This window comes from Oreochromis niloticus, linkage group LG4 (assembly GCF_001858045.2).
Source record: "Oreochromis niloticus isolate F11D_XX linkage group LG4, O_niloticus_UMD_NMBU, whole genome shotgun sequence".
NCBI lineage: Eukaryota > Metazoa > Chordata > Actinopteri > Cichliformes > Cichlidae > Oreochromis > Oreochromis niloticus.
Genome location: NC_031969.2, coordinates 1984124 through 2011990, shown reverse-complemented (window position 1 = coordinate 2011990; position 27867 = coordinate 1984124). Strand labels below are relative to the sequence as shown.

Sequence of the window (27867 nt, the reverse complement as noted above, 5' to 3'; positions counted from 1 at the left end):
GGAAGCTACAGTTGGGGGTTGCTGATGCTGATGCTTGTACCTTTAATAAAAACTCATAATTGTTATAACTTAGAAGTAGGTTTGCAGGAGACTCTCCACATGCTTAGCTGTAAAAGTAAGACAACAAGAGGCCAATGGCCCAGTGGATGCAGAGCGGGAGTCTCAGTGCTTGTAATATGTTAACTCTGTTTTGTATGTTTTGTAAAGGAATTTGGTGTCGCTTGGGTGAGGAGATTACTTTTATGACCGGCAGGAAGTCCCGTACACAGAGAGACACACACAGGTACTCACGTGCTGGCACATACATACACAAACACAGAGTTTGCAACACACCATGGGGGTTTTATGATGGGGTCGCTTCTATAAAACTGGTTGTAACAAACAAAGAAGTGGAGATCTGCAGAGGGACACCGGCCTTGCACGTCTCCCCTTCTAGAAGATGCAACTGAAGATGAATAAAGGTTCTGTAAAATGACTACTGAGTCCGGTGCCGTCTCTGGATGCCCGAGGAATAAAAAAGAACCGGGGTGAAACTGCTTTACTTAACAACTGTTACACCTCCATGTTGTGGAGGAGAAGGGTCTGGCTGCAGCCAGCTGCTCTTGTTGTGGAGAGCAGTTTTGGCGTCCTCCATCATCTGGTTTGCTCTTACCTGTGTTAGCCAGTGTGGATGAGTATTTGCTGTTAGCAGCTGACTTATTGTACTGCCTGGCATTCCAGCAATGCCTTATTCAGGAGGTAGAGTAAGTCATCTACTAATCAGGAGGTTGGAGATTCAATCCCTGGCTGCTCCAGTCTCCGGGTTGCATGCCTAAGTATCAGGTATGTTCATCGAAGTATGACTCTGGAGCACTTTGCTGTCTTTCACTTTGAAGATGAATCTAATTCAGGAGTCGGACAAATCGGGTGAAATATATATAAATATAAAGGTGAAATATAAAGTGTGGACCCCAGAGGGTCAATGCACGTATTTGAAATTCATCCATTCATTTTGTACTATATAAACAAATTTAGAAGGCCTCAATAAATGGATTACATGTAAAGACCACAAAGGACCTAACAAATAGGTTTACACTTTAGCTCATTTATTTGTTAAACATATTTACCTTAATCAAATGTCCAAACAAAACAGGGGATAAAAAGTTACAGTTATTTGATACACCAGAGGTCACTAACAGGCAGACCCGGTCCGGATCCAGACCCACAAGCCATCCCATATGGACCTGGACCTACAGCCAAAACATAAGGTTATGATCTAAGAGCTGACGGGGAGCTTTTAAAGCTGAAATTGATGAATGTGTGCGTAAATGATCCCTATTTATTCATAATTGCACATATGGATTTAAAATAGTTTTACTTGTGGTCTGATTGCTTCGTATTTGTGTGTGGATTGGAGCACGCGCCTGTGAGTCCTCAAAAGTTACACTGTACACATTTATACATCCTATTTTATACTTAAACTCTCACACTAAATAATTAAACATTATGACCATCCAGACCTTTGCTTCAATAAATTTCCCCTAACTGGCCCTCATTAAATTTTAACTTTAATTCAATGTGACAGTACTGTGCTGTGTACTGTGTCGAGGCTAGACTCAAATGCAGGGCTCCAAACAGTACTGTATTTATTACAGTGAATGATGAAACACAGTTCAGAAAGGTCAGTGCAGTTGTGAAGGACTGGTCTCCCTGCGGCTGGCACAAAGTCCAGACAAACAACATGCTTTCATGTCACGATCCAGCTCAATCAGACAGGCAGATCAGGAGTTAACAAACCAGACATTGATTCAATGATCCTGTCAATTAACACTGTATGTACAGCCAGCCTTTACATGACTGCCATCTTGTGGCTGCAGTGTTTGTTTTTTTCTCAGTGTCATAACAAACAGCAGCTCTCTGTGTTATAATGGTCTGTCCATCTCCCATTAACAGTTTGTAGGACTGGGAAAACTGAGAGCTTTTTTCTGCTGGTTTGTGCATGCCATTGTGTAAACTGGTGCAAGAGCTGCTGCTGGCTCAGCTTTTACAGACCTGGCTTCTTGTGGAAACACAGCTATAAAATACATATCACAGGTATCACAGGTGTACATGTATGGGTATATTTGGGCTGTATGGAGCTGTTTATAATAATGGCAGGATATAAAAATAACAGTTTCATCCCCCCAAAATCAAAGTATGTCCCAAAGAATGAATGAAGTAGATGTTTTTGTATGAAGCATTTAGTCAAACTGCTGATCACCAGCCTGTACTGAGAGCCAATTGGAGACATTTGCTCCCAGCAAACTTCTGAGCAGGCAAGCTTGCTCAACAGCTATCAGTAGACACACCTACTGTTCTTTCACTCCCTTCAACAATAACACAGTCATATTCTTCACCAGGACTCAGTACACAGCTCCTGTCGTGCAGACACTCTCACGAATACAACTCTGAACCCTCCTCTACTACCTGACCACACAGACACAGGGTAAGTAATAATATCAGCCCCAATTATTTTGTATCAAATCTAAGCAACTTGTTAAGTTTCAGATTGTTTAAACAAAACAAAAGTAGAACCTGGAATTTAGGTGATATGTTATTGGGCTTAAGACCTTTTAAATGTAGTCTGTTGTTGTGTTTTCAGAAACAAACAAATGCTGATAAGTCTGTCGTTCACCTCCAGATTTGTCTGCATTAGATCTGATAAAGTTGTTATCTCCCAGTCTTTATTCATTCAACTAACTATGAATTACACTAAAGCTATTCCAGAGTCCTTTCTTGAAACCTGATTTCTAATAAAACCTCCAAACAGAGAAAAGTATAAACAACAAACCATTTCTGCTTTATTTAAGAAAACTGTTCTCTCAAACAAAGTGTACCCTGTTTTTTCTCTTCCTTTTATCCTGGAACATGCAGCAGCCCATCTTTACAACAACCGTGACAGCAGCAGCATTCCAGCAGTCTGTCTTGCCTCTGTTCAGACATGTCGCTGTACAGTTTTGGACTGGACCCGCTATCCTGCCATGCCTGGAACAAAGATAGGACCCGTAGGTGAAATACCAGAAAAAATAATCATGCTCCATTTCCATATATAGAGTAGCTCACACATAAATGCACATATATAGACTGCATTAATGTGGTTCAGAGAAACACTGGCAATCTTATTATCAGTAGAGGAAATTGACTCAGAGAGCTTTAATGCATACATGTATGTATACACCTGGAGGTTATCTGGGCCTTTGAATAACATTGCACTTCACTACATTGTTTTAATGTTATATAGAAAGCACTTAGGTGTAGAAAAAACTTGCTTGTATGAATGGGTGTGAATAGGTGAACGAGGCATGTTATACAACCACCAAGTACCTGCAGAGGGTCAGGCAAGTCCTGAGGAGTCAGGTGAACGGAAAGAACAAGATCCGGACTATCAACACCTACGCCCTGCCCGTGATCAGGTACTGCTGGGGTAATAAGCTGACCAAAGGAGGAGACAGAAGCCATTGACATCAAAACAAGGAAGCTCCTTACCATGCATGGAGGGTTTCACCCCAAGTCCAGCACCCTGAGGCTGTATGCTAAGGGGAAGGAAGGGGGCCGGGGACTGGTGAGTGTCAGCACCACAGTCCAGGATGAGACAACAAACATCCACGAATACATCACGAAGATGCCCCCAACTGACTGCATGCTCAGTGAATACCTCAGGCAGCAGAAACCCAAGAAAGAGGAGGGAGACGAGGCACCATCATGGAAGGACAGGCCCCTGCACGGTATGTACCACCAGCAGATAGAGGAGGTGACTGACATTCAGAAATCCTACCAATGGCTGGACAAAGCTGGACTGAAAGACAGCACAGAGGCACTAATCATGGCAGCACAAGAACAAGCTCTGAGTACAAGATCCATAGAGGCTGGGGTCTATCACACCAGGCAAGACCCCAGGTGCAGGCTGTGTAAAGATGCCCCAGAGACAATCCAGCACATAACAGCAGGAAGAAGGAACACGAGAAGCTGGAGAGGTTCTAAGGGCTGGAGAAGATGTGGAGGGTGAAGGTAACTGTGGTCCCCGTGGTAATCGGAGCACTAGGTGCGGTGACTCCCAAGCTAGGCGAGTGGCTCCAGCAGATCCCGGGAACAACATCGGAGATCTCTGTCCAGAAGAGCGCAGTCCTGGGAACAGCTAAGATACTGCACAGGACACTCAAGCCCCCAGGCCTCTGGTAGAGGACCTGAACTTGGAGGATAGACCGTTGCAGGGGCGAGAGGGGAATTTTTTAAACATATATATACATATGACAATGTATGTGAAGCGAGAGGAATTCATATATTTTCTGGTCATTAACTTAGATGTTTGTTACATAAATGTCTTTCTGTGGTTCATATTTCTTCATTATTGTTAGACTACTGAAACAAAGTGATGACATATTTGCTTCCAGAGATTGCTGTGAGTCCTAACAACAATGCGGTGAACATCTATGAAAAAAATGGCAAAGACTGGGTCAAGATCCACGAGTTGACCGAGCACACCGGACGAATCACAGGTACCATATCTGTAATGGAAAGATTTAATCTGTTAAAATCCATAATGACTTTCAAAACGTTCCCATTTTCAAAGTATTAAAGAGGCTGGCTCAGAAGTACATCAGTTAATTATTAATGCCTAACCCCTCATGTGCCTAAGCATTTGCTTTGCTCTTTATTTCAAGGTTAGCAAACAAAAGTGGAAAAGTCTGCCCATTGAAATTAGATCATTTTTCAAATATCTTCTTATAAAATGATTTTTCTTGATAGCCTTTCTTAAATATTTGATATGTGCTAATATTTCTATCCCTTTCTTTTGTTTTTAGTTAATTTGTTTTATTTTTATTTTTTATATTCATTGTTAGCTTTAATTATGGGGTTACAAGTTTAATAATCTTCCTCTAAAAATGTTGTACACGCACAAATGCTCGGGTGCTGTAAAGTGTATTATTAGAATTAGGTCATTCAGTTCAATTCAATTTTATTTATAAAGCGCCAAATCACAACAAAAGTCGCCTCAAGGCGCTTTATAGGTACACAGAAAACCCCAACAATCATATGACCCCCTATGAGCAAGCACTTTGGCGACAGTGGGAAGGAAAAACTCCCTTTTTACAGGAAGAAACCTCCGGCAGAACCAGGCTCAGGAAGGGGCGGGGCCATCTGCTGTGATTGGTTGGGGTGAGAGAAGGAAAACAGGATAAAGACATGCTGTGGAAGAGAGACAGAGATTAATAACAGATATGATTCGATGCAGAGAGGTCTATTAACACATAGTGAGTGAGAAAGGTGACTGGAAAGGAAAAACTCAATGCATCATGGGAATCCCCGGCAGCCTACGTCTATTGCAGCATAACTAAGGGAGGATTCAGGGTCACCTGGTCCAGCCCTAACTATATGCTTTAGCAAAAAGGAAAGTTTGAAGCCTAATCTTGAAAGTAGAGATAGTGTCTGTCTCCTGAATCCAAACTGGAAGCTGGTTCCACAGAAGAGGGGCCTGAAAACTGAAGGCTCTGCCTCCCATTCTACTTTTAAATACTCTAGGAACAACAAGTAGGCCTGCAGTGTGAGAGCGAAGTGCTCTAATAGGGTGATATGGTACTACAAGGTCATTAAGATCAGGTGGGGCCTGATTATTTAAGACCTTGTATGTGAGGAGCAGGATTTTGAATTCTGGATTAAACAGGAAGCCAATGAAGGGAAGCCAAAACAGGAGAAATCTGCTCTCTCTTTCTAGTCCCTGTCAGGACTCTTGCTGCAGCATTTTGGATCAGCTGAAGGCTTTTCAGGGAGTTTTTAGGACATCCTGATAATAAAGAATTACAGTAGTCCAGCCTGGAAGTAATGAATGCATGAACTAGTTTTTCAGCGTCACTCTGAGACAGGATATTTCTAATTTTAGAGATGTTGTGCAAATGGAAGAAAGCAGTCTTACATATTTGTTTAATAAGTGCGTTGAAGGACATGTCCTGGTCAAAAATGACTCCAAGGTTCCTCACAGCATCACTGGAGGCCAAGGAAATGCCATCCAGAGTAAGAATCTGCTTAGATACCATATTTCTAAGATTTTCAGGGCCGAGTACAATAACCTCAGTTTGATCTGAATTAAGAAGCAGAAAGTTAGCGGCCATCCAGGTCTTTATGTCTTTAAGACATTCCTGCAGTTTAACTAATTGGTGTGTGTTACCTGGCTTCATGGATAGATAGAGCTGCGTGTCATCTGCATAGCAGTGAAAATTTATGCTATGTCTTCTAATGATGCTGCCTAAGGGAAGCATGTATAATGTAAATAGAATTGGTCCCAGCACTGAACCCTGTGGAACACCATAATTGACCTTAGTGTGTGAAGAGGACTCTCCATTTACATGTACAAACTGGAGTCTATTAGATAGATATGATACAAACCACTGCAGTACAGTACCTGTAATACCTACAGCATGTTCTAATCGCTCTAATAGGATATTATGGTCAACAGTATCGAACGCAGCACTAAGGTCTAGCAGGACAAGCACAGAGATGAGTCCACTGTCAGAGGCCATAAGAAGATCATTTGTAACCTTCACTAAAGCTGTTTCTGTGCTGTGATGAGCTCTGAAACCTGACTGAAACTCTTCAAATAAGCCATTCCTCTGCAGATGATCAGTTAGCTGTTTGACAACTACTCTTTCAAGGATGTTTGATATGAAAGGAAGGTTGGAGATTGGCCTATAATTAGCTAAGACTGCTGGGTCTAGAGATGCTTTTTAAGTAAAGGTTTAACTACAGCCACCTTGAAGGCCTGTGGTACATAGCCGATTATTAGAGATAGGTTGATCATATTTAAGATTGAAGCATTAATTAATGGCAGGACTTCTTTGAGCAGTTTTGTAGGAATGGGGTCTAAAAGACACGTTGATGGTTTGGAGGAATTAATTATTGAAGTTAACTCAGAAAGATCAATTGGAGAAAAAGAGTCTAACTTAACATCAATGGTACTAAAAGTAGCTGTAGATAATATTACATCTGTGGGATGATTATTGGTAATTTTTTCTCTAATGATAAAAATTTTATTTGTGAAGAAGTTCATGAAGTCATTACTAGTTAACGTTAAAGGGATGGTTGGCTCAGTAGAGCTCTGACTGTTTGTCAGCCTGGCTACAGTGCTGAAGAGAAACCTGGGGTTGTTCTTATTTTCTTCAATCAGTGACGAATAGTAAGATGTTCTGGCTTTGCGGAGGGCTTTCTTATAAAGCAGCAAACTATTTCTCCAGGCTAAATAATGATTCTCTAAATTTGTGACACGCCATTTCCTCTCCAGCTTACGAGTCATCTGCTTTAGGCTACGTGTTTGAGAATTATACCACGGAGTCAGGTACTTCTGATTTGAGGCCTTAGTTTTCACAGGAGCTACAGTATCCAGAGTCGTACGTAGTGAGGAGGTAAAATTATTAACAAGATAATCGACCTCTGTTGGGGTAGCGTTCAGATAGCTGCTCTGCTCTATGTTGGTACAGGGCATTGAAGATGATAACAGTGGGTGGATTATATTCTTAAACTTAGTTACAGTGCTTTCAGAAAGACATCTACTGTGATAAAGTCTACTCTCCACTGCTGTGTAATCAATTATTGTAAATGTAAATGTTATCAGGAAATGATCAGACAGCAGAGGGTTTTCAGGAAACACTGTTAAATGTTCAGTTTCTATGCCATATGTTAAAACAAGATCTAGAGTGTGATTAAAGTGGTGGGTGGGTTCTTTTACATTTTGAGAGAAGCCAATTGAGTCTAATAACAGATTAAATGCCATGTTGAGGCTGTCATTTTTAGCATCTACATGGATGTTAAAATCACCCACAATAATTATTTTATCTGAGCTGAGCACTAAATCAGATTAAAAAGTCTGAGAAATCAGAGAGAAACTCTGTGTAAGGCCCAGGTGGACGATAGATGGTTACAAGTAAGACTGGTTTCTGAGTTTTACAGCTGGGGTGGACGAGGCTAAGCATCAGGCTTTCAAATGAATTAAAAGTCTGTCTGGGTCTTTCGTTAATTAATAGGCTGGTGTGAAAAATTGCTGCCACACCGCCCCCTCGGCCTGTGCTTCGAGGTTTCTGGTAGTTAGAATGACTCGGGGGTGTTGATTCATTTAAACTAACATAATCATCCTGCTGCAACCAGGTTTCTGTAAGGCAGAGTAAATCGATTTGTTGATCAATTATTAAGTCATGTACTAACAGAGACTTGGAGGAAAGAGACCTAATATTTAATAATCCACATTTCACTGTTTTACTCTTTGGTTCAGATGTGGATACTGTATTGTTCTTTCTTTGTGATTTTTTATGTTTAAGTTGTTTATTGCTGGTTTTTAGTTTGTTTTTTGTCTGTTTGGGAGCTGACACAGTCTCTATGGAGATGGGTTTTTGGGGGGGTAGCAGGAGGAGAGAAGCTGCAGAGAGGCGTGTAAGACTGCAACTCTGCTTCCTGGTCCCAACTCTGGATAGTCATATTTTGGGGGGTTTAATAAATTGGTCCATATTTCTAGAAATGAGAGCTGCTCCATCCAAAGTGGGATGGATGCCGTCTCTCCTAACAAGACCAGGTTTCCTCCAGAAGGTTTGCCAATTATCTATGAAGCCCACATCGTTTCTGGGACACCACTCAGACAGCCAGCAATTTAAGGAGAACATGCGGCTAAACATGTCACTCCTGGTCTGATTGGGGAGGGGACCAGAGAAAACTACTGAGTCCCACATTGTTTTGGCAAAGTTACACACCGATTCAATATTGATTTTAGTGACCTCCGATTGACGTAACCGGGTGTCATTACTGCCGACGTGAATTATGATCTTACTGTATTTACGTTTACCCTTAGCCAGCAGTTTTAAATTTCCTTCAATGTCGCCTCCTCTGGCCCCTGGAAGACAATTGACTATGGTTGCCGGTGTCTCTAGCTTCACATGTCTGAGAACAGAATCACCAATTACCAGAGTTTGTCCCCCGGCGGGTGTGTCGCCGAGTGGGGAAAAACGGTTAGACACATGAACAGGTTGGTGGTGTACCTGGGGCTTCTGTTTAAGACTATGCTTCCTCCTCACCGTCACCCAGCCGCCCTCTTTCCCCAGCTGCTTGGGGTCTGCCGGGGAACAGCTAGCGGGGCCTACGCTATCTTCAGCTGCACCAGCTACAGGAGCCTGGCTAGATACGGGTGAATGAAGGGTGCGAAGCCGAGTCTCCAATTCAGTAATCCTGGCCTCCAGAGCTGCAAATATGCTACATTTGTTACAGGTATCATTACTGCTAAAGGAGGCCGAGGAGTAGCTAAACATCTGACACAATGAGCAAGAAAGTGCAGGAGGGACAGGTGAAGTAGCCATGGTGCTATCGAGTCGGCTACGAGCTAAGCTAAGCTAGCGAAACAGTAGAGACACAGTGAGTGAATACTTTGGCTATAAATTAGGTAGTGAGTACACAGAAAGGGTGCTTCACATGAAGCATGTGAAGATTATACTATGAAAAAGGGATGTATCTAAAAGATTTTAATTAAATTGCTAAGCAGAAAAGCTACTCAGAAACACCACTGTGTTTGAGCAGGAACAGGAAGTGATACTCTACCACAAAGCGAGCGAACACCAAGTGACAGCGCCAAGCCTCTGAAGCTGTGGCTCAGAGGGTAAAGCTGAATGTCAACTAGTTGGAGTCAATCATTGGCCAGAATCCAGTGGGCATTTTAGTCAGTGATGGACAAACTGCTTCATATCATGTATAGCCCATCTCACCTGATCCATTACTGACATAGTAGAGAGCCGTGTTCCTCACACTTATTGAACTCCTCTGCCATAAAGAATTCTTCAGGAAATTATTTCTACCATTATCTATAAATCCATACAAGAAATCTGTTTTGTGTGTGATGGGTGAGGATACCTATCAACTATAAGATTCCATGCACATATTTCTGTACTCAGATATAAAGTGTCCATATCTATCATCCATAGGCATAGACTGGGCCCCGCAGTCTAATCGCATAGTGACATGTGCCTCCGACCGCAATGCCTATGTGTGGACCCTGAAGGATGGTGTCTGGAAACCTACCTTAGTCTTGGTACGCATCAACCGTGCAGCCACATGTGTGAAGTGGTCCCCACTGGAGAACAAGTTTGCCCTGGGCAGTGGAGCCCGTCTTATCTCTATTTGCTACTTTGAGCAGGAAAATGACTGGTGAGCAATATAAGATCTCATTTTAAAGACTTGTGTTTGGTACATAAGACGTGATGATGTTGATTTTTTGTTATTATTGGAATGGTTCTAACATTCCTCTTCCACTTTAGGTGGCTGAGTAAACACATCAAGAAGTCAATTTGCTCTACAGTGCTGAGTCTGGACTGGCATCCCAACAACATTCTACTGGCAGCAGGGTCTGCAGACCTTCACTGCAGGTGAAACTATGATGAAACCTGGAAACCCAAAGGACAGGTTTTGCTTCGATCTTTGCATGATGACGACACACAATGACCGCATCTTTCACACATATTTGCACATCTTATTTCAGTATAAAATTGTTTTAGGCAAATCTTCAAGCCACACTGTTTAACTGGATGTTGCTCCTTGATTAAAACGAACTAATACAGTGGAATTTATATTGACTTAATCACACTTACAGTCTTCTGTTGCCCTTATTAACACACTCATTTGTGATCATTGCCTCAAAATAATCCTAACCCTGATTTACACAAAGTTTGACTAAGTCTAGAGTTAGCAGGTGTTGGGAATTTCAGTTTAAAGCCATGATCAGGATAAAGAAGACACATTACTTTCATAAGAAAGTGTGCCAAATCATCTCTGGCAGTGCCAGTTTGACTGTTGTTTGGTGTCATTCATTGGAGTGGACCATTGACGTCTGAATTACCATACATAGCCACAACAGCCTGTTACCTCCTCTTAATGCTGGTCACTGGCTTGGTCACACATTGCTGTGGATTGGCGTCCCATTCTTCAACCAGCATTTGTCACTCTTGCACAAACAGCACACCCAAACTGATCCCGCAAATGTTCAATGTGGTTGAGGTCAGGACTGCGGGTAGGCCAATCACCCTCTCTCCTCCCAATCTCTGGAGGTTTCTGGTAAACTCCGCTCTGTGGGTGTGAGCATTGTCATCTTGGAGAATAGAGTTTGGTCTCGGACTGTGGAGATATGGGATTGCCTGGTTGCAGAACCTAATCTCGATATCTCTCAGCATTGAAACTGCCTCCAGTGAGGAGAAGCCTCACCATCACCATCGCACTGCCTCAACCAAAATCTGTTGCTGGAGAAGAAATCAGCTCAGTGTTCTTTGCGTCTTCACACTACCCAACAAGCCAACTGCTGTAGGCAGAATCTGGACTCATCGCTGAACATAATGTTCCTCCACATGTTCAAGTCCAGTGCACGTGTTGCCAGCACCACCGCAACTGGTCCTGACAGTGAAGGGCAGCCATAGCAGACCTCCTGGCTGTCCTGGCTGACAGGGTGAGGAAATGGTCTTCTTGTCGTGTCATCTTCTTGGGATGCCCACTTCACAGCCTGTCTTTGACATCCTGCGTTATATGGAGCTTGACCCTCAGTTTATAGATGGCACTAGGGCTCACGCGAAATAATGTTGCAGCTTGGTTTTGCAGAACACCAGCTTGAATTTGCCTGATCAGCCAAACATGGCATACTTGGATGAGAAGCAAACTGACTGTTGTAGCCGGTGCTGCTAATCTGGTGTCGATTAATCACCCTATTGTCACCAGAAGCTCAAAACAAAAGTCAGTAAGAGAATAAGTTTTCAACAGCACAGCCCATTACTCAGCTCTGCTGCATAATCCACACATTCTCCTTAAAGATGCAGCAGCATTTAAGGAGAAATAAACAACTGCCATCAAGCATCAATATGCTTTTTGTGCTAAGTTTAATTTAAAACTATTTTTGCTTTAGCCTAATATTGTTTTGTGTAAAAAAAATTTAAATAATAAAAGTAAAGCCTCTCCGTGAATCGCTACCTTATCGTGGTGGAGGGGTTTGTGTGTCCCAGGGATCTCAGGGGCTATGTTGTCTGGGGGCTTTTGCCCCCTGGTAGGGTCTCCCATGGCAAATTGGTCTTGGGTGAGGGACCAGACAAAGAGCGATTCAGAAGACCCTTATGAAGAGAATATCGAGGGAACAGTTTACCCTGCCCGGGATAGGGTTACCGGGGCCCCGCCCTGGAGCCAGGCCCGGGGAGGGTGCCCGAGGGCGAGCGTCTGGTGGCCGGGCCTTAGTCCATGGGGCCCGGCCGGGCACAGCCCGAAGAGGAGACATGGGCCTATCCTCCCGCAGGCCCACCACCCGCAGGAGGCGCCATAGGGGTCGGGTGCATTGTGTGCTGGGCGGCGGCCAGGAGCGGAGGCCCTGGCGGACTGATTCCCAGCTGCCAAGACTGGCAATAGGGACATGGAATGTCACCTCTCTGGTGGGGAAGGAGCCTGAGTTAGTGCGTGAGGTTGAGAGGTACCGGCTAGATATAGTCGGGCTCACCTCTACGCATGGCTTGGGCTCTGGAACCAGTCTCCTGGAGAGGGCTGGACTCTGTCTCAGTCTGGAGTTGCCCCTGGTGAGAGGCGGCGGGCTGGGTGGGTATTCTAATATCCCCTCGGCTTGCTGCCGGTACGTTGGGGTTTTTCCCGGTGGATGAGAGGGTTTGTTCCCTGCGCCTTAGGGTCGGGGAACGGGTCCTGACTGTCATCTGCGCTTATGCGCCGAGTGGCAGTTCAGAGTACCCAGCCTTCTTAGAGTCCCTGGGGGGGGGGGGGGGGGGGTGCTGGAAGGTGCCCCATCTGGAGACTCTGTTGTCCTGCTGGGAGACTTCAATGCTCATGTGGGTAACAACAGCGAGACCTGGAGGGGCGTGATTGGGAGGAACGGCCTCCCTGATCTGAACCCGAGCGGTGTTTTGTTATTGGACTTCTGTGCAAATCACAGTTTGGCCATAACGAACACCTTGTTCGAACATAAGAGTGTCCATAAGTGCACGTGGCACCAGGACGCTCTAGGCCGCAGGTCGATGATCGATTTTGTAATCGTATCACCAGACCTGCGACCATATGTTCTGGACACTCGGGTAAAGAGAGGGGCTGAGCTGTCAACTGATCACCACCTGGTGGTGAGTTGGATCAGGTGGCGGGGGAGGACGCTGGACAGATCCGGTGCACCTAAACGCGTAGTGAGGGTGTGCTGGGAACGTCTAGCAGAGGCCCCAGTCCGCGAGATCTTCAACGCACACCTCCGGCAGAGCTTCAACAGCATTCCGAGGGAGACTGGGGACATTGAGTCCGAATGGACCATGTTCAGCGTCTCCATCGCCGAAGCTGCTGCATTGAGCTGCGGTCGCAAGGTGGTTGGTGCCTGCTGTGGTGGTAATCCCCGAACCAAATGGTGGACACCAGAGGTGAAGGGAGCCACCAGGCTGAAGAAGGAGTCCTATCGGGCTTGGTTAGCCTGTGGGACTCCGGAGGCAGCCGACAGGTATCGACAGGCCAAGCGGAATGCGGCTCGGGCAGTGGCTGAAGCAAAAACTCGGGTGTGGGAGGAGTTCGGAGAGGCCATGGAAAAAGACTTTCGGACTGCCTCGAAGAGATTCTGGCAAACCGTCAGGCATCTCAGGAGGGGAAAGCGGTGCTCTACCTGCACTGTGTATAGTGCTGGCGGAGCGCTGCTGACGTCGACTGAGAAAATTGTCAGGCGGTGGAAGGAATACTTCGAGGACCTCCTTAATCCCACTGACACGTCTTCTGAGGAGGAAGCAGAGTCTGGGGATGAGGGGAATGACCCGCCAATTTCCGGGGGCGAGGTCACTGACGCAGTTAAACAACTCCTTGGTGGCAGAGCCCCTGGTGTTGATGAGGTCCGCCCCGAGTTCCTGAAGGCTCTGGACGTTGTAGGGCTGTCCTGGTTGACACGCCTCTACAATGTTGCGTGGAGATCAGGGGCAGTACCCCTGGATTGGCAGACCGGGGTGGTGGTCCCCATCTTTAAGAAGGGAGACCGGAGGGTGTGTTCCAACTACAGGGGGATCACACTCCTCAGCCTCCCTGGGAAAGTCTATGCCAGGGTGCTGGAAAGGAGAGTTCGTCCGCTAGTCGAACCTTGGATACAGGAGGAACAATGCGGTTTTCATCCTGGTCGCGGAACACTGGACCAGCTCTTTATCCTCTCAAGGATACTTGAGGGTGCATGGGAGTTTGCCCAACCAGTCTACATGTGTTTTGTGGACTTGGAGAAGGCATTCGACCGTGTCCCTCGGGGTGTCCTGTGGGAGGTGTTGCCGGAGTATGGGGTGTCTGGCCCATTGCTACGGGCCATTCAATCCCTATACAACCGTTGCAAGAGTTTGGTTCGCATTGCCGGCAATAAGTCGGACTCGTTCCCGGTGGGTGATGGGCTCCGCCAGGGCTGCCCTTTGTCACCGGTTCTGTTCATAATTTTTATGGACAGGATTTCTAGGCGCAGCCAAGTGGCGGAGGGCTTTCGCTTCGGTGGCCTCAGAATCTCATCTCTGCTTTTTGCGGATGATGTGGTTCTGTTGGCTTCATCAGGTGAAGGCCTCCAGCTCGCATTGGAACGGTTCGCAGCCGAGTGTGAAGCAGCGGGAATGAGGATCAGCACCTCCAAATCTGAGGCCATGGTTCTCAGCCGGAAAAGGGTGGAGTGCCCACTCCAGGTCGGGGATGAGTTCCTGCCCCAAGTGGAGGAGTTCAAGTATCTCGGGGTCTTGTTCGCGAGTGATGGGAGAAGGGAGCCGGAGATCGACAGACGGATTGGTGCTGCGGCTGCAGTGATGCGGACGCTGCACCGGTCCGTCGTGGTGAAGAGGGAGCTGAGTGTAAAAGCGAAGCTCTCAATTTACCGGTCGATCTACGTCCCTACCCTCACCTATGGCCACAAGCTGTGGGTAGTGACCGAAAGAACGAGATCGCGGATACAAGCGGCAGAAATGAGCTTCCTCCGAAGGGTGGCTGGCCTCTCCCTTAGAGATAGGGTGAGAAGTTCGGCCATCCGGGAGGGGCTCAGAGTAGAGCCGCTGCTCCTCCACATCGAAAGGAGCCAGTTGAGGTGGTTCGGGCATCTGACAAGGATGCCTCCTGGGCGCCTCCTGGGTGAGGTGTTCCGGGCATGTCCCACCGGGAGGAGGCCCCGGGGCAGACCCAGGACACGCTGGAGAGATTATATCTCTCGGCTGGCCTGGGAACGCCTTGGTGTTCCCCCGGATAAGCTGGAGGAGGTGGCTGGGGAGAGGGAGGTCAGAAAGTCAGATATGTCAAGCATGAAAAGCAACCATAAGGTTTTATGTTATAAAATAATGTCAGTACACTTGAACCAAAGATGTCTTATTCATTTTGGTTATGGGCCATTCAGGCTTTATGGGTAATGAAAAAGTAGACAAAACACATTCACTGTTTAAGAACTAACAAAGAGATATTTGTGTTTCCCAGGATTTTCTCAACCTACATCAAGGACATTGAGGAGAAGCCCGGGCCCACTGCCTGGGGGGCCAAGATGCCTTTTGGGGAGATGATGCTGGAGCATAAAGACTGTGGTGGGTGGGTACACAGTGTTTCTTTCTCTCCCAGTGGAGACCAGTTGGCCTGGGTGGCCCACAACAGCAGCATCAGTGTCGCTGATGCCACACAGGGGAAGGAGTAAGTATTGCTACCGAACCACTTATTTCATTAATATGAGCAGTATTATTTTATTCACTTAAACATAAAGCCATTACTGAAAACCTTTCCTTGTATATTGGCGTGTCGCAGGTGTATGACCTTATATCATTTTACCTGTTCGTCTGTTAGGGTAACCCAGCTGACCAGTGACAGTCTGCCACTGCTGAGTGTCCTCTATATCAGCCCTACTGAGATTGTTGCTGCGGTAACTATGTCCCGCTCCATGTGTTTGTCTGTGTAAATGAAATTATTCAACTGTGTAAAGATGTAAAATCTCCATATTATCAATAGATTAAATGACTCTGAGTAATGTGAAAGTCATGTTGAAGACAGAAAGACAAAACTGAAGCCTTGATAAATAAAATAAAAAACTTATACTAAATTGTGTCTGAGCTTTGCTGCTCCGTGGCCATTGGTCACACAATATCACATTGAAAAACAGAATATCCAAAATGATCAGATATTCTTTTGTGCTTTTTGTGCACCCAGGGACATGACTGTTGCCCCTACCAGTACACGTATAAGGGTCCACACTCTCTGGAGTTTGTGAAGAAGCTTGATATCCCAAAGCAGACCTCCAAAGGGAATATGTCAGCAATGCAACACTTTCGCAACCTGGACAAAAAGGCCACTGAGGAGGACACCAGTGACCTGGACACACTTCATCAAAACAGCATCACGTGAGGGACACAGCTTTTTACTTTAAAAAGGCACAATAACCTTTGCTGAGGAGGTTCTGTTCTTAAACAACTGAGTGAAGGAAGCATGTTTTAAATATTTTCTACAGAGTTTTACTATTTGTCATCATACAGCTCTCACCCACTTTATTTTCTGCTAATATTTCCAAAGCTGAGTGTTTCTTTTTCACTCACTATGTGTTCATAGACCTCTCTCCATTTAATGATTAGTTACTATTAATCTCTGGCTCCCAAACCGGTCACAGCAGATGGCCCCGCCCCTCCCTGAGCCTGGCTCTGTCGGAGGTTTCTTCCTGTTAAAAGGGAGTTTTTCCTTCCCACTGTCGCCAAGTGCTTGCTCATAGGGGGTCATATGATTGTTGTGGTTTCTCTCTATTATTTACAAAGTAAAGTGTGCTGAGGTGACTGTCGTTGTGATTTGGTGCTATATAAATACAAATCAAGTGAACCGAAAATTAAAATGGAAACTGATTTTAAAACCATCATTTATGTAATACCCGTTCATCTCACTTTGCTCACAGAAGAGCATCTGTTAGTACGTGTCAGTACGTGTTTTGTCTGTCCAAATATTTTCACCTTTGTTGTCATTTCCTTTCTGAGCTGTTACTTTGTGTTGTGCTCTGCAGGCAGCTGCGTATTGTATCACTGGACAAAGCCAAAGTTGTGCAGTACAGCAGCGTGAGTCTGGATGGAGCTATGGTGATCTGGGATTTTAAGGTACTGTCTTCAGTAAAAATACAAAAAGATGAAGTGGATGTAGTAATTATTTTTGAACAAATCTTTTTTGAATTGCTCTGACAATGAGTCTTTCATGTACTACAGGCATAACCCTCTAACTTTGTAGAAACTGAGCAAGCTCAGCTTACTGAAGTCAGGCTTCTCGATAAAGTAAAAGTAGGATGCACACATTTAGTGCAAGTCAAGTTAAGTCATCTTTATTTATATAGCACATATAAAAGACATCAAGTGTCGGCCAAAGTGCTGAACAGAGGGATAATATGATAAAAAGAATTAAAATAGATAAGATGAAAACATTATAGAAAACATTATGAGACATCCATATATGTTTGTAAAAAATATGTGTACATGCAAATATGCACATACACATACAAAAATGTACACATTCACACACAAGCACACATCATCCAATGAGGTAAAAGCCCAGAAGAGCTAAAACAGAATAAAAGTGGTGTCAGCAAATTTACCAATGTTTCTTAAACATCTCACATTACAGGCTCAGACCAGTTTTCTGAATTCAGATCTCCAAAACACTTAAAGTGATTTGTCGCTGCACATGAATGTAAACTTGAATTGTTAAATTTGTTACTAGGAGTTATATTAACCTTAGAAGGCCTATAATATTGATTGCAGGCTGGGAAATATGAATTTCATGCCTGAGAGTATTAATGGAGATCCACGCTGAGATTTAAGACTGATAATACACTCGGGTGTATTGGATCTCTGTGCTCAGTGTTAGCCATCAGCTATAATGGAACAAGAAACACATCATTTGATGATCCTTGTGTGTCAATCAGATCTTAAAGGCTCTTATGTTCTAACATGATTTTGTTTTTCCTCTCCTTTGCAGGCCTGACTCCACATTTGTCCTTGAGCTGAGTCAGAGTATCAAACACATCCTTGGTTCATTCATTCATCTGTGTTTTCCAATAACTGGGAAATGCTGTTAGCACATGTGATTTGTGATATTTGACAAAAAAAACCAAATTGTTTACAAAAATAAATGGGTAATGTAATGTCTGTTGTGGATCCACTGTGCTTTACATAACTTACTCTGCCGGTACATATGGAGGTCAGTGTAGCTAATCCTGTGTTACGGCTGGTTCTCATGTTTTTGGCACAAACTGGACTCTAAATTCAGACCCAGCACACCAGAAGCAAGTTTAAAAGAACAAACAGGAGACTGGTATGGCAAAACTGACTGTGGGAACTAAAGCAGAAGCTCATTTGAGTGAGGAGAAACAATGGTAGCTGGGACTGGGAAGAGTGTGGAAGACTTGCTAAACTGTTTTGGGTACATCTGGTTATCTCACTTGAGGGAATTCCAGAACAGAAACTTTGGAGGGATCTGAGGAGAGCACACAGGTTTCCAGACAGGGAGAGTGAATAAGCTGTTGAGTTGTAGGTAATACGGTCATAAAAGCCCCATAATACTGGCTGCAATCTCGTTGCACCCACAACACATGCTTGCTGTGTTGCGGGTGTCTCACACCAATGTTGACGTCACATCACATGTCACGCAATTAGAAACTTACCTTCACTCTAGTTGGATACCTTCAAGTAGGGATGTTCTGGTGACTAATTTCTAACCATGGAAAAGAATGAGACTAAATGAGTAGTCTATAACTAAGAGACACTCAGATATATATTTTTTTAACTCAGTTTGTATTATAATTTACAACCTTGCAACTTATACTTGTCAATGTTCACAAGTTGAACAGATACAGGAACAGGGAACAATGTAGAAGTACAAGTTAAAATAAAATAAAAGCAAAAAACAAAACAAAAAAAGAAAAACACACTTCACATGATATTAAAAAAGATGTGACCTTAGCCCCGACACAGGTCCTGAAAGCTCTGAAAAAGGTGAATCCCTGCAAGGCTGTGGGACCCGATGGAGTTCCTCCCAGAGTACTCAAGGCCTGTGGGGAACAACTAGCTGGTGTGCACACTGATATCTTCAACCTGTCACTATCCCAGGCAGTAGTCCCATGTATTTTTAAATCCTCTATCATCAAACCAGTTCCCAAAACACTGGACACTTCCGCCCTGAATGACTTCAGGCCAGTGGCACTCACACCAGTCGTCATGAAATGTCTAGAAAAAATGGTTCTCACACACATCAATCATATGGTCCCAGACACTATTACACCCCCTCCAGTTCGCATACTGTACCCATTGATCAGTTGATGATCCAACAGCAATAGCCCTGAACCAAACTCTGCAACACCTGAGAAGTAGCAGAACGTATGTCAGGATGCTCTTTCTGGACTACAGCTCTGATTTCAACACCATCCCCCCAGGCAAGCTGATCGAGAAACTGACAGACCTCAGCATCCCGACTGTAACTGGATTCTGGACTTTTTCACAGACAGACCACCTATGTACACCGACAACTGTGTCTCCACCCAGGAAAACTCCATCGTCAACCTCATCCTTAACACGGACAAGACCAAGGAATTAATATTGGACTTCAGGAAGAACCCCCCTCCACTGCAGCCTCTTATCATCAAAAGGACAGCGGTGGAGAGGGCCAACGGCCACAGATTCCTGGGACTGCAGGTTACATAGGACCTGAGCTGGACTCTCAACACCACAGGAACAGTGAAAAAAGCTCACCAAAGGCTTTATTTCATTTGGATGCTCAGGAAAGCCAGCATGAACCACCACCCTCTCACCCAGGCCTACAGAGGGCTGATAGAGAGCATCCTAACTGCAGGCATCACTGTCTGGGAACACCACACAGGCAAAGAGTCATAAAGTCTGCAGAGAGCATCATAGTGACAAAACTTTCATCCATGGACTCTCCGTACACACAGCCGGAAAAGAGCAGAGGGAATGATCTGGGACTCATACCATCCAGCCCACTCTCTGCTCACACACAAAAACTGCACATACAAACTGAGACACAACAGAGCGGACAGCATCATCACACACAGAACAAGATTCTTCAGCAGCTTCTTCCCTGCCAAAGTCAGACTGATGGCAAAACAAAAAAACACTGAACACTTAAAATAACACAGCACTGCCTCACCCGACTTCAAATATACGATTGGATAAATCACTGACTAATGTGCAATATACTCACTGAAACAGATTTGTGAAACAGATTTGTGAAAATGTGCAATATTATGCGTGCAATACCAGGAAGTGTATTACCACCCTCTCTGTACAGTGTTTTTGTATGTAGTAAATACGATATGGTTGCTCCATTGCTTGCTTTATTTCTATTTTCCTTTTTTTGTGGCTTTTTCTTATCTTGTAAAAAGTGTAAGTTGACCTGGAGAGCTCTGCACAAGAATTCCAGTGTGCATGGACTGTTGGTCCTGTGTGCAAATGACAAATAAAAATCTTGAATCTTGTGGGGAACACCGCCCATCCCATCAAAAACTCCACAGACTTCACCAAAAATGTCCAGAAACTCACCCTGGATCCAGATAAAACTATAGTGTCCTTTGTTGTAGTCTCTCTCTTCACTTGCATACCTACAACTGACTCATTGGAGACAGACAGAAAACAACTACAAGAAGACAGCGCCTTATAAAACAGAGCCAGCCTCACCCTCTTCACCGATGGCTGGGTGACAGTGAGGATTAACTGTAGTCCTAGACAGAAGGCTCCGGTACACCACCAACCTGTTCATGTGTCTAACCGTTTTTCCCCACTCGGCGACACACCCGCCGGGGGTCAAACTCTACAGGCCACCTACAGGCCAGTGGACACTCTTTCAATGATGAGGATGTACACATCCTGGACAGGTAGGAACGCTGGTTTAAGGGCGGAGTCAAGGAGGACATTTACGTGAAAAGGGAAAGACCATCTCTGAATCGAGGAGGGGGCCTAAGGGTACATCTGTCACCATCTTGGAATGGCTGTGATTGCAGCCATTCCCTAACTCTCTGTGAATGGGACTCATGGCCATTGATCAGTGGTTGTTGATCAATGGTCATGAGAATTTGCATAATTAAGATTAAGGAACTGACCTCCCAGCCCATTGTTCCTTCACTGGGCTGGTTTCAGTCATTATGCAAATGTACTGTTTATAAGACTGGGGAAACCTGCAGTCAGCTGAGACTGAAGAAGTCACCTGATGATGATGAAACATTTCTCCCACTGAAAACGTCCAGATGAACAGAATGAACTTTTGGATACTCTGCCTTACAGAAATCTGGTTACAGCAGGATGATTATGTTAGTTTGAATGAATCAACACCTGCAAGTTTTACAAATTGTCAGACTCTTGAGGGGGGTGAGGGTTAATCAACCAAAGACACAGACAGAGTTTTAGTTCATTTGAAAGCCTGGAGTTTAGTCTTGCCCACCCTAGCTGGAAAACTCAATTAGACTCGATTCACTTCTTTCAAAATGTAAAAGAACCCACCCACAACTTTAATCTCACTCCAGGTCTTGTTCTGACATATGGCATAGAAATTGAACATTTAACAGTGTTCCCTGAAAAAAATATTCTGTCTGATCATCCTAAATTTACAGTAATCAGTTACACAGCAGTGGGTAATATATTTCATCACAGTAGATGTCTTTCTGAAAGTGCTGTAACTAGGTTCAAGGTTATCATCCATCCAATGTTATCTTCCTCAATGCCCTGTACCAACACAGAGCAGAGCAGATACCTGACCACTAATCCCACAGAGGCTGATTAAATCCTCAAAATTCCTGTTACAACTCTCAAACACACACCTAAAAACAGATAACTCATAAGCTGGAGAGGAAATGGCGTGTCACAAATTTAGAGGATCATCATTTAGCCTGGAGAAATAGTTTGCTGCTTTATAAGAAAGCCCTCCGCAAAGCCAGAACATCTTACTATTCGTCACTGATTGAAGAAAATAAGAACAACCCCAGGTTTCTCTTCAGCGCTGTAGCCAGGCTGACAGTCAGAGCACTACTGAGCCAACAATCCCTTTAATGTTAACTAGTAATGACTTCATGAACTTCTTCACAAATAAAATTTTTATCATTAGAGAAAAAATTACCAATAATCATCCCACAGATGTAATATTATCTACAGCTACTCTTAGTACCATTGATGTTAAGTTAGACTCTTTTTCTCCAATTGATCTTTCTGAGTTAACTTCAATAATTACTTCCTCCAAACCATCAACGTGTCTTTTAGACCCCATTCCTACAAAACTGCTCAAAGAAGTCCTGCCATTAATTAATTCTTCAATCTTAAATATGATCAACCTATCTCTAATAATCGGCTATGTACCACAGGCCTTCAAGCTGGCTGTAGTTAAACCTTTACTTAAAAAGCATCTCTAGACCCAGCTGTCTTAGCTAATTATAGGCCAATCTCCAACCTTCCTTTCATATCAAACATCCTTGAAAGAGTAGTTGTCAAACAGCTAACAGATCATCTGCAGAGGAATGGCTTATTTGAAGAGTTTCAGTCTTGGTCTCGTCATGTTTGATTACTCCCTGCTATGTTTCCCTATTGTTTCCCATTCCTTCATTATCCCTCTGTGTCTTTTTGTAGGTGCTCCCAGTTTAGGTTTAGTTTAGTTTTTGCCATGTTCTGTTTTTGTTTTCTGTCCCCGCAGATAAAAGCTCATTCACAGTTTGTTGTCAGTGTCTGCACTTGGGTCCTATTTCTCTCCACTCCACACCTTTCCCTTACAGCCTCTTGATGTGATTTGGTGGTATATAAATAAAATTGAACTGAATTAAAACATTTATTTTCCTTCTTTCTTTCTTCAGTGACCATTGCTCTTTTAGTTTCTTACTTTCACCTGGTTGCAAGGAAACTCTGTTGTAATTGGGGTAATTCATTCTTTTGTTACCCCTCGCTGAGACTATTGTAATTCTTTATATGTTGGCTCTGTTCAGTCATTACTTTGTTGAATGCAGGACATACAAAGTGCAGCAGCTCAACTTTTCACAGGAAAGAAAGAATGTGTTCACATTACATGTAAATTGGACTTCTTACACTGGCTTCCAGGTCATTACAAGATACAGTTTAACATTTTATTCATTGTTTTTAAGAATCTGAGAAGTTTAGGCTTAGGAGGTTTAACAGACCTCTCTGCACTGAATCATACTTGTTATTAATCTCTGTCTCTCTTCCACAGCATGTCTTTATCCTGTTTTCCTTCTCTCACCCCAACCGGTCGCAGCAGATGGCCCCGCCCCTCCCTGAACCTGGTTCTGTCGGAGGTTTCTTCCTGTTAAAAGGGAGTTTTTCCTTCCCACTGTCGCCAAAGTGCTTGCTCATAGAGGGTCATATGATTGTTGGGTTTTTCTCTGTATGTATTATTGTAGGGTCTACCTTACAATATAAAGCACCTTGAGGCGACTGTTGTTGTGATTTGGCGCTATATAAATAACATTGAATTGAAATGAATTGAATTGAATTTAGGCTCCACCTTACTTAACTGAATTTTTACAACCCTGCACTCCAACCAGAGCACCTAGGTCTATGAACCAACTTCCATCCTAGATATCTCCTCCAGCTTATCTGGGAGAACACAAGGCGTTTACGGACAAGCTGAGAGATATAACCTCTCCAGTATGTCCTGGGTCTGCCCCAGGGCCTCCTTTCAGTGGGATATGTCCGAAAATGTGGAGAAGTGTGGGGATCGGTCTGCCAGGGACTCCACCCTTGGCGGCCACCAGACACTGCACTCAACCCCTACTGCACCTCCTGTGGGATGTGAGCCTACAGAAGGGCGGGACCATATCTACTCTTCAGGCTGACATTTCAAACAATGTAAAGCATCTCAGGGAAAAAAACACACGTTGAAACAAATACTTCAGTATTTCTTAAACTCTTGCAAATAAAGATGTACACAAATCAGGCAACCACACATGCTGCATGAGCAAAATGTACTTATTTGTTATGTATGTTGTATTTTCATAATTAATTGTTTGTAACATTTTTTTTTTTTCTCACAACATTTTTAAGGGAGTGGTGCTGTAGCGCCATCTATTGATCAGCCAGCACTGGGAAAGTAGCTTAACTGAACATTTAATCACTAGATAGCTCAATATGAGAATAAGAAATGCAATGACAACACTATATGACTGTTTTTCTGCATGACAAAGAAATGCTGCTGTGGTTAAGGAAAGAAATCTGTTTGCTCTTTGGGCTTAAAATATAAGAAATTAGTATATAAAATCACTGATAATTCTGGTAGCTCATTACCCAGACTCTCCCATAAATATAAAGTGGAATGTTTATTTTTATTTCACAGAGAATGTCCTATTATATGTTTTTATTTTGATGTGGATACATTATTAAAATAAACCTGACATTTCTAATTTAAAAATATTACATGTAATTAATGCAACGTCCTTAAGTGTAAGAGAATGAGTCATAAGGGGATGCTGTGATTTCTTGTCTGCATTTTAAAATTGCAGGACATTCACCTAAACTGAACTTGCTTCCAGTACAAAGGCTACTTGAGCAAAGGCAGCGATATTGTTTTCTCTAATATCTCTAAGTTCTGAGAATTTGCTCCTTCTTCTTTCTGTGTTTGTTTGTCTGACATGTATTATAACAGTATACCATTACAGGCCATTGTTAATGGGTCTAGGGTGAACTGTTAATAAAAATAAAGATTGTGTTGTAACTTAGGTACAGGGTAGTATATAGTATTCTAACAGGTATGACTAAGCAGTTGTGATACTGTAAGATAAGCCACATGATACTGTGATAATAATCCAGTGTTGCAGAGTACACTATGCACTCACAGAAGTGAACTCTATGGTTCCTCCACTGGTAGCTATAACTCTGCCTCTGGTTTCTTTTAACTTTAAACTATACTATGTCAGCTGAGATCACTATTATGTGAACTCAAACAAAGAACGTCTCTTTCTCTGGATTTTCTTACAGTACAGCCAGTTCCAGCAAAACTCATTTAAACAGCATTTCATGACTTAGATTTTCATGCACAAAAAAAGTGCAGATATTTTTAAGGGGTCTTTGAAGCATGGATGATCTTCTATTTTCAATATGTAGATTCACTACTTTTATAAAATATTCCTTGTGTCATTACAAATGACTGTAACAGTGATCCCAGCTCCTGACAGTCCTCTGGCAGCTCTCGCTGTCGTATAACGCTGTGGCAGGAAGGAGTAGGACCCAAATAACCCAAACTCAGGGAGGCAGCTTTAATGCTATATCAAAACTCAAGCAATATAAACAGTGAAATAGAAAACAAAACCTAAAAAGCTAGAAACTGGCAAACTAAGAACCTATCAGGGCGTGCTGACTTCTGGTGGAGATGGAGCTGGACCCGACGATATGGACGCCTCTGGCACAGACAGAGCTAGCTGTAGCTGTGCAGGACACACAGCCGGCTCAGGACACTTCTCAGGCACAGACAGTAATGAGGAGTCTGTAGCTGGTTGGATAAGCTCGCCCGAGCTCCCAGCAGATGATGGAGGAGGCTAGGTTGGCTCACCTGAGCTCCCGGTGGAGACAGGTGGCTGGGACGGCTCTGCTGAGCTCTCAGCGGTGGCAGACGAAGACCGGACAGGATGCATAGGATGCATAGGATGCATAGGCTGCAAAACCTGCGGGGTCCAGAGGTGGCTGAGGCCCGAGGTTCAGCCTCTGGGTAGGCCCCAGGGAGAGTTTTCGTCTCCAGGTAAAAATGTTTTGCAGCCTCACACAGTCCTATGGGTAGGCTGCTTCTCTGAAACAGAGTTTACACCGTCCGAGCTGGACTAATGATTCCCTGTAGTGATAACTGGCTCAGAAGGAGCAGGATGAAAACAGTCTATTGTTTGTTTTAAAAGTGGTGTAAACAGTCTCTGTAGAAATAATTCCAAGCTTGGAAAGAGCAGGAAGAAAAGTGTCTTTTATTTAGGCTGAAGAGCAGAATACAAAAGCTTAAGCATAAAATACCAAAGGAAAAACATGACTTACTGAAAACCAGAACAATAGTATATAAACTAGGGGTATGAAACACTGGACCAGGAGAAGTGAGCTGACACTGTGACAAAGGGAGACTGAGATAATGAGAGAGCTGGGAACACAACAGTGACGAATCAGGATTAATAAGACAGGGGATTTTCGGGAGGGGCACTGAAATTTGGAATTCTCCTGGAAAAAATCGGGAGGGTTGGCATGTATGGTCTGCTCTGACACCTGGGGCTGCACAGGGCTGGAAGAGTACACAATCAAAAACCTGACTTTAATCTTACAGAGACTGTTAGGATCATACATGCCAACCCTCCCGATGTCTCCCTAATTCTGAGGTCTCAAGGTTTTCAAGTATGGTTATGTTTTTATGAATAATTAATACAAAGTACATACATGTAATTATAAGTTAATTGATTGTGTTTGCCCGCAACTTGTCACACATTTGATTTCCTTTGTCTGAGAACTGCAAGTGTCCAGTGACTGATAAACCCACTGCTGTAAATCATCTGTGCAAGCACCAGCTGAGAGATGGACAGGAGATTAGGGGAAGAATGGGCTGATCTCCCTTTCTCTTTCCATCTAAAATCATTTTATCAGCAAAGTGGGACATTTTCAGTGTTGGAGAAAGTACTCAGATCTTTATAGTAAAAAATATAAAGGGCAGTGTATAAGTGTCAGAACCAGAATGTAAATAAATTAAATAAATGTCAGTATTTGTTTTAAAATTAAAATTACTGCTACATCTGACTTAAGACAGTTATGACATGACAATATTTTCTCACTTCATAAAAGGAATATTTAATTTATTATTCTACTTTTTATTTTATTAGAAACACTAATGCCCTTCCTGCTATCCCCACTTCCTCTTTTGGGAGGAAATGGAGGCAGCTTATTCTCCTAGTCACTACCCAGAGCTCATGACCATAGGTGATGGTAGGTGATGGTAGGAACAAGTAAATCCTCTTTCATGTTCAGCACTCTCTCACAAAAATTAGGTACAGGATCCACATCACAGTGGATTTAGGTGTTTCTTACAGTTTTTACCCCATCGGTCAATCTCACATTTCACTCTACCCTCACTCATGAACAAGACCCAGAGATACTCTTAACTCCCAGACTTGGAGTGGTTACTCATCTGTGACCTGGAGGGGACACCCCACCCTTTTCTGGCTGAGAACTGTGGTCTCTGACGTGGAGACGTCCTGACACTTCACACTTAGCTACAAACCAAAAATAAAATGAGTCTGAGTTACTGCCGGCAATACTATGGTTGGGGACTGAATGGCCCATAACAACGGGCAAGAACTCCATACTTCTCAAGCACCTCCCCACAGGACGTAGTTAAATACCTTCTCCAAATCCACGATGGAAAACCACAATGTTCCTCATGAATCTGAGGTTCGACTAAAGGGGACCATCTCTCCTCTCCAGTATTCTGGCATAGACTTTTCTGGGGAGGCTGAGAACTGTGTGATCCTCCTATAGTTGGAGGACACCCTTGAAACCACCAGGGAAATAGGGAAACCCCCCCCTTCCCAGCATGCCAATTCAGAAGCACAGCCCCAGATCTCCCCACTGTCACTGCCAGAGCCCTACTCTGGCTGGCCTGCCAGTACCTCTCAGCTGGCTCTGGAGTCCCACAGGCTTCCTTCTTCTGCTTGATGGTTTTCTTCCTCTCTGGTGTCTGTGATCTGGTTCTGGGATTACTGCCCAGACTGGCATCAACAACCTTGCAGCCACAGGTCGTTGTGGTACCTTCAGCAATGGAGTTGTAGAACATGGTCCACTCGGAGGCAACATCCCCAGCCTCCCTCGGAATGGAATTGAAGCTAAAAGTCTCACTGACGGGGGCCTCTTC

The 27867-nt window shown here is 43.9% G+C and overlaps 1 protein-coding gene across 2 annotated transcripts; it reads left to right on the top strand.

Moving 5' to 3' along the window:
* Positions 1–2338: 2338 nt before the first annotated feature.
* Positions 2339–20492, top strand: zgc:86896 (actin-related protein 2/3 complex subunit 1A). Of its 2 annotated transcripts, none has more exons than XM_003456880.4 (10): positions 2339–2464; positions 2893–3023; positions 4410–4514; positions 9966–10188; positions 10299–10406; positions 15460–15666; positions 15817–15892; positions 16177–16367; positions 17012–17102; positions 17974–20492. In XM_003456880.4, exons 2-10 carry the CDS (start codon positions 2960–2962, stop codon positions 17977–17979), a joined length of 1071 nt encoding a protein of 356 aa, XP_003456928.1. In that variant the 5' UTR covers positions 2339–2464; positions 2893–2959; the 3' UTR covers positions 17980–20492. The 2 variants fall into 2 exon arrangements, with proteins under 2 accessions (XP_003456928.1, XP_019213913.1); XM_019358368.2 differs by having other exon boundaries at positions 2893–3027.
* The last annotated feature ends 7375 nt before the right edge of the window (positions 20493–27867 follow it).

What these genes read in the sequence shown, in the direction of transcription:
- zgc:86896 (XM_003456880.4), top strand. Translation starts at nt 2,960, where the DNA reads ATGTCGCTGTACAGTTTTGGACTGGACCCGCTATCCTGCCATGCCTGG. An exon ending in TCTGCAGACCTTCACTGCAG is followed by an intron (nt 10,407 to 15,459) that starts GTGAAACTATGA and finishes TGTGTTTCCCAG; the next exon opens with GATTTTCTCAACCTACATCA. An exon ending in CTACTGAGATTGTTGCTGCG is followed by an intron (nt 15,893 to 16,176) that starts GTAACTATGTCC and finishes TTGTGCACCCAG; the next exon opens with GGACATGACTGTTGCCCCTA.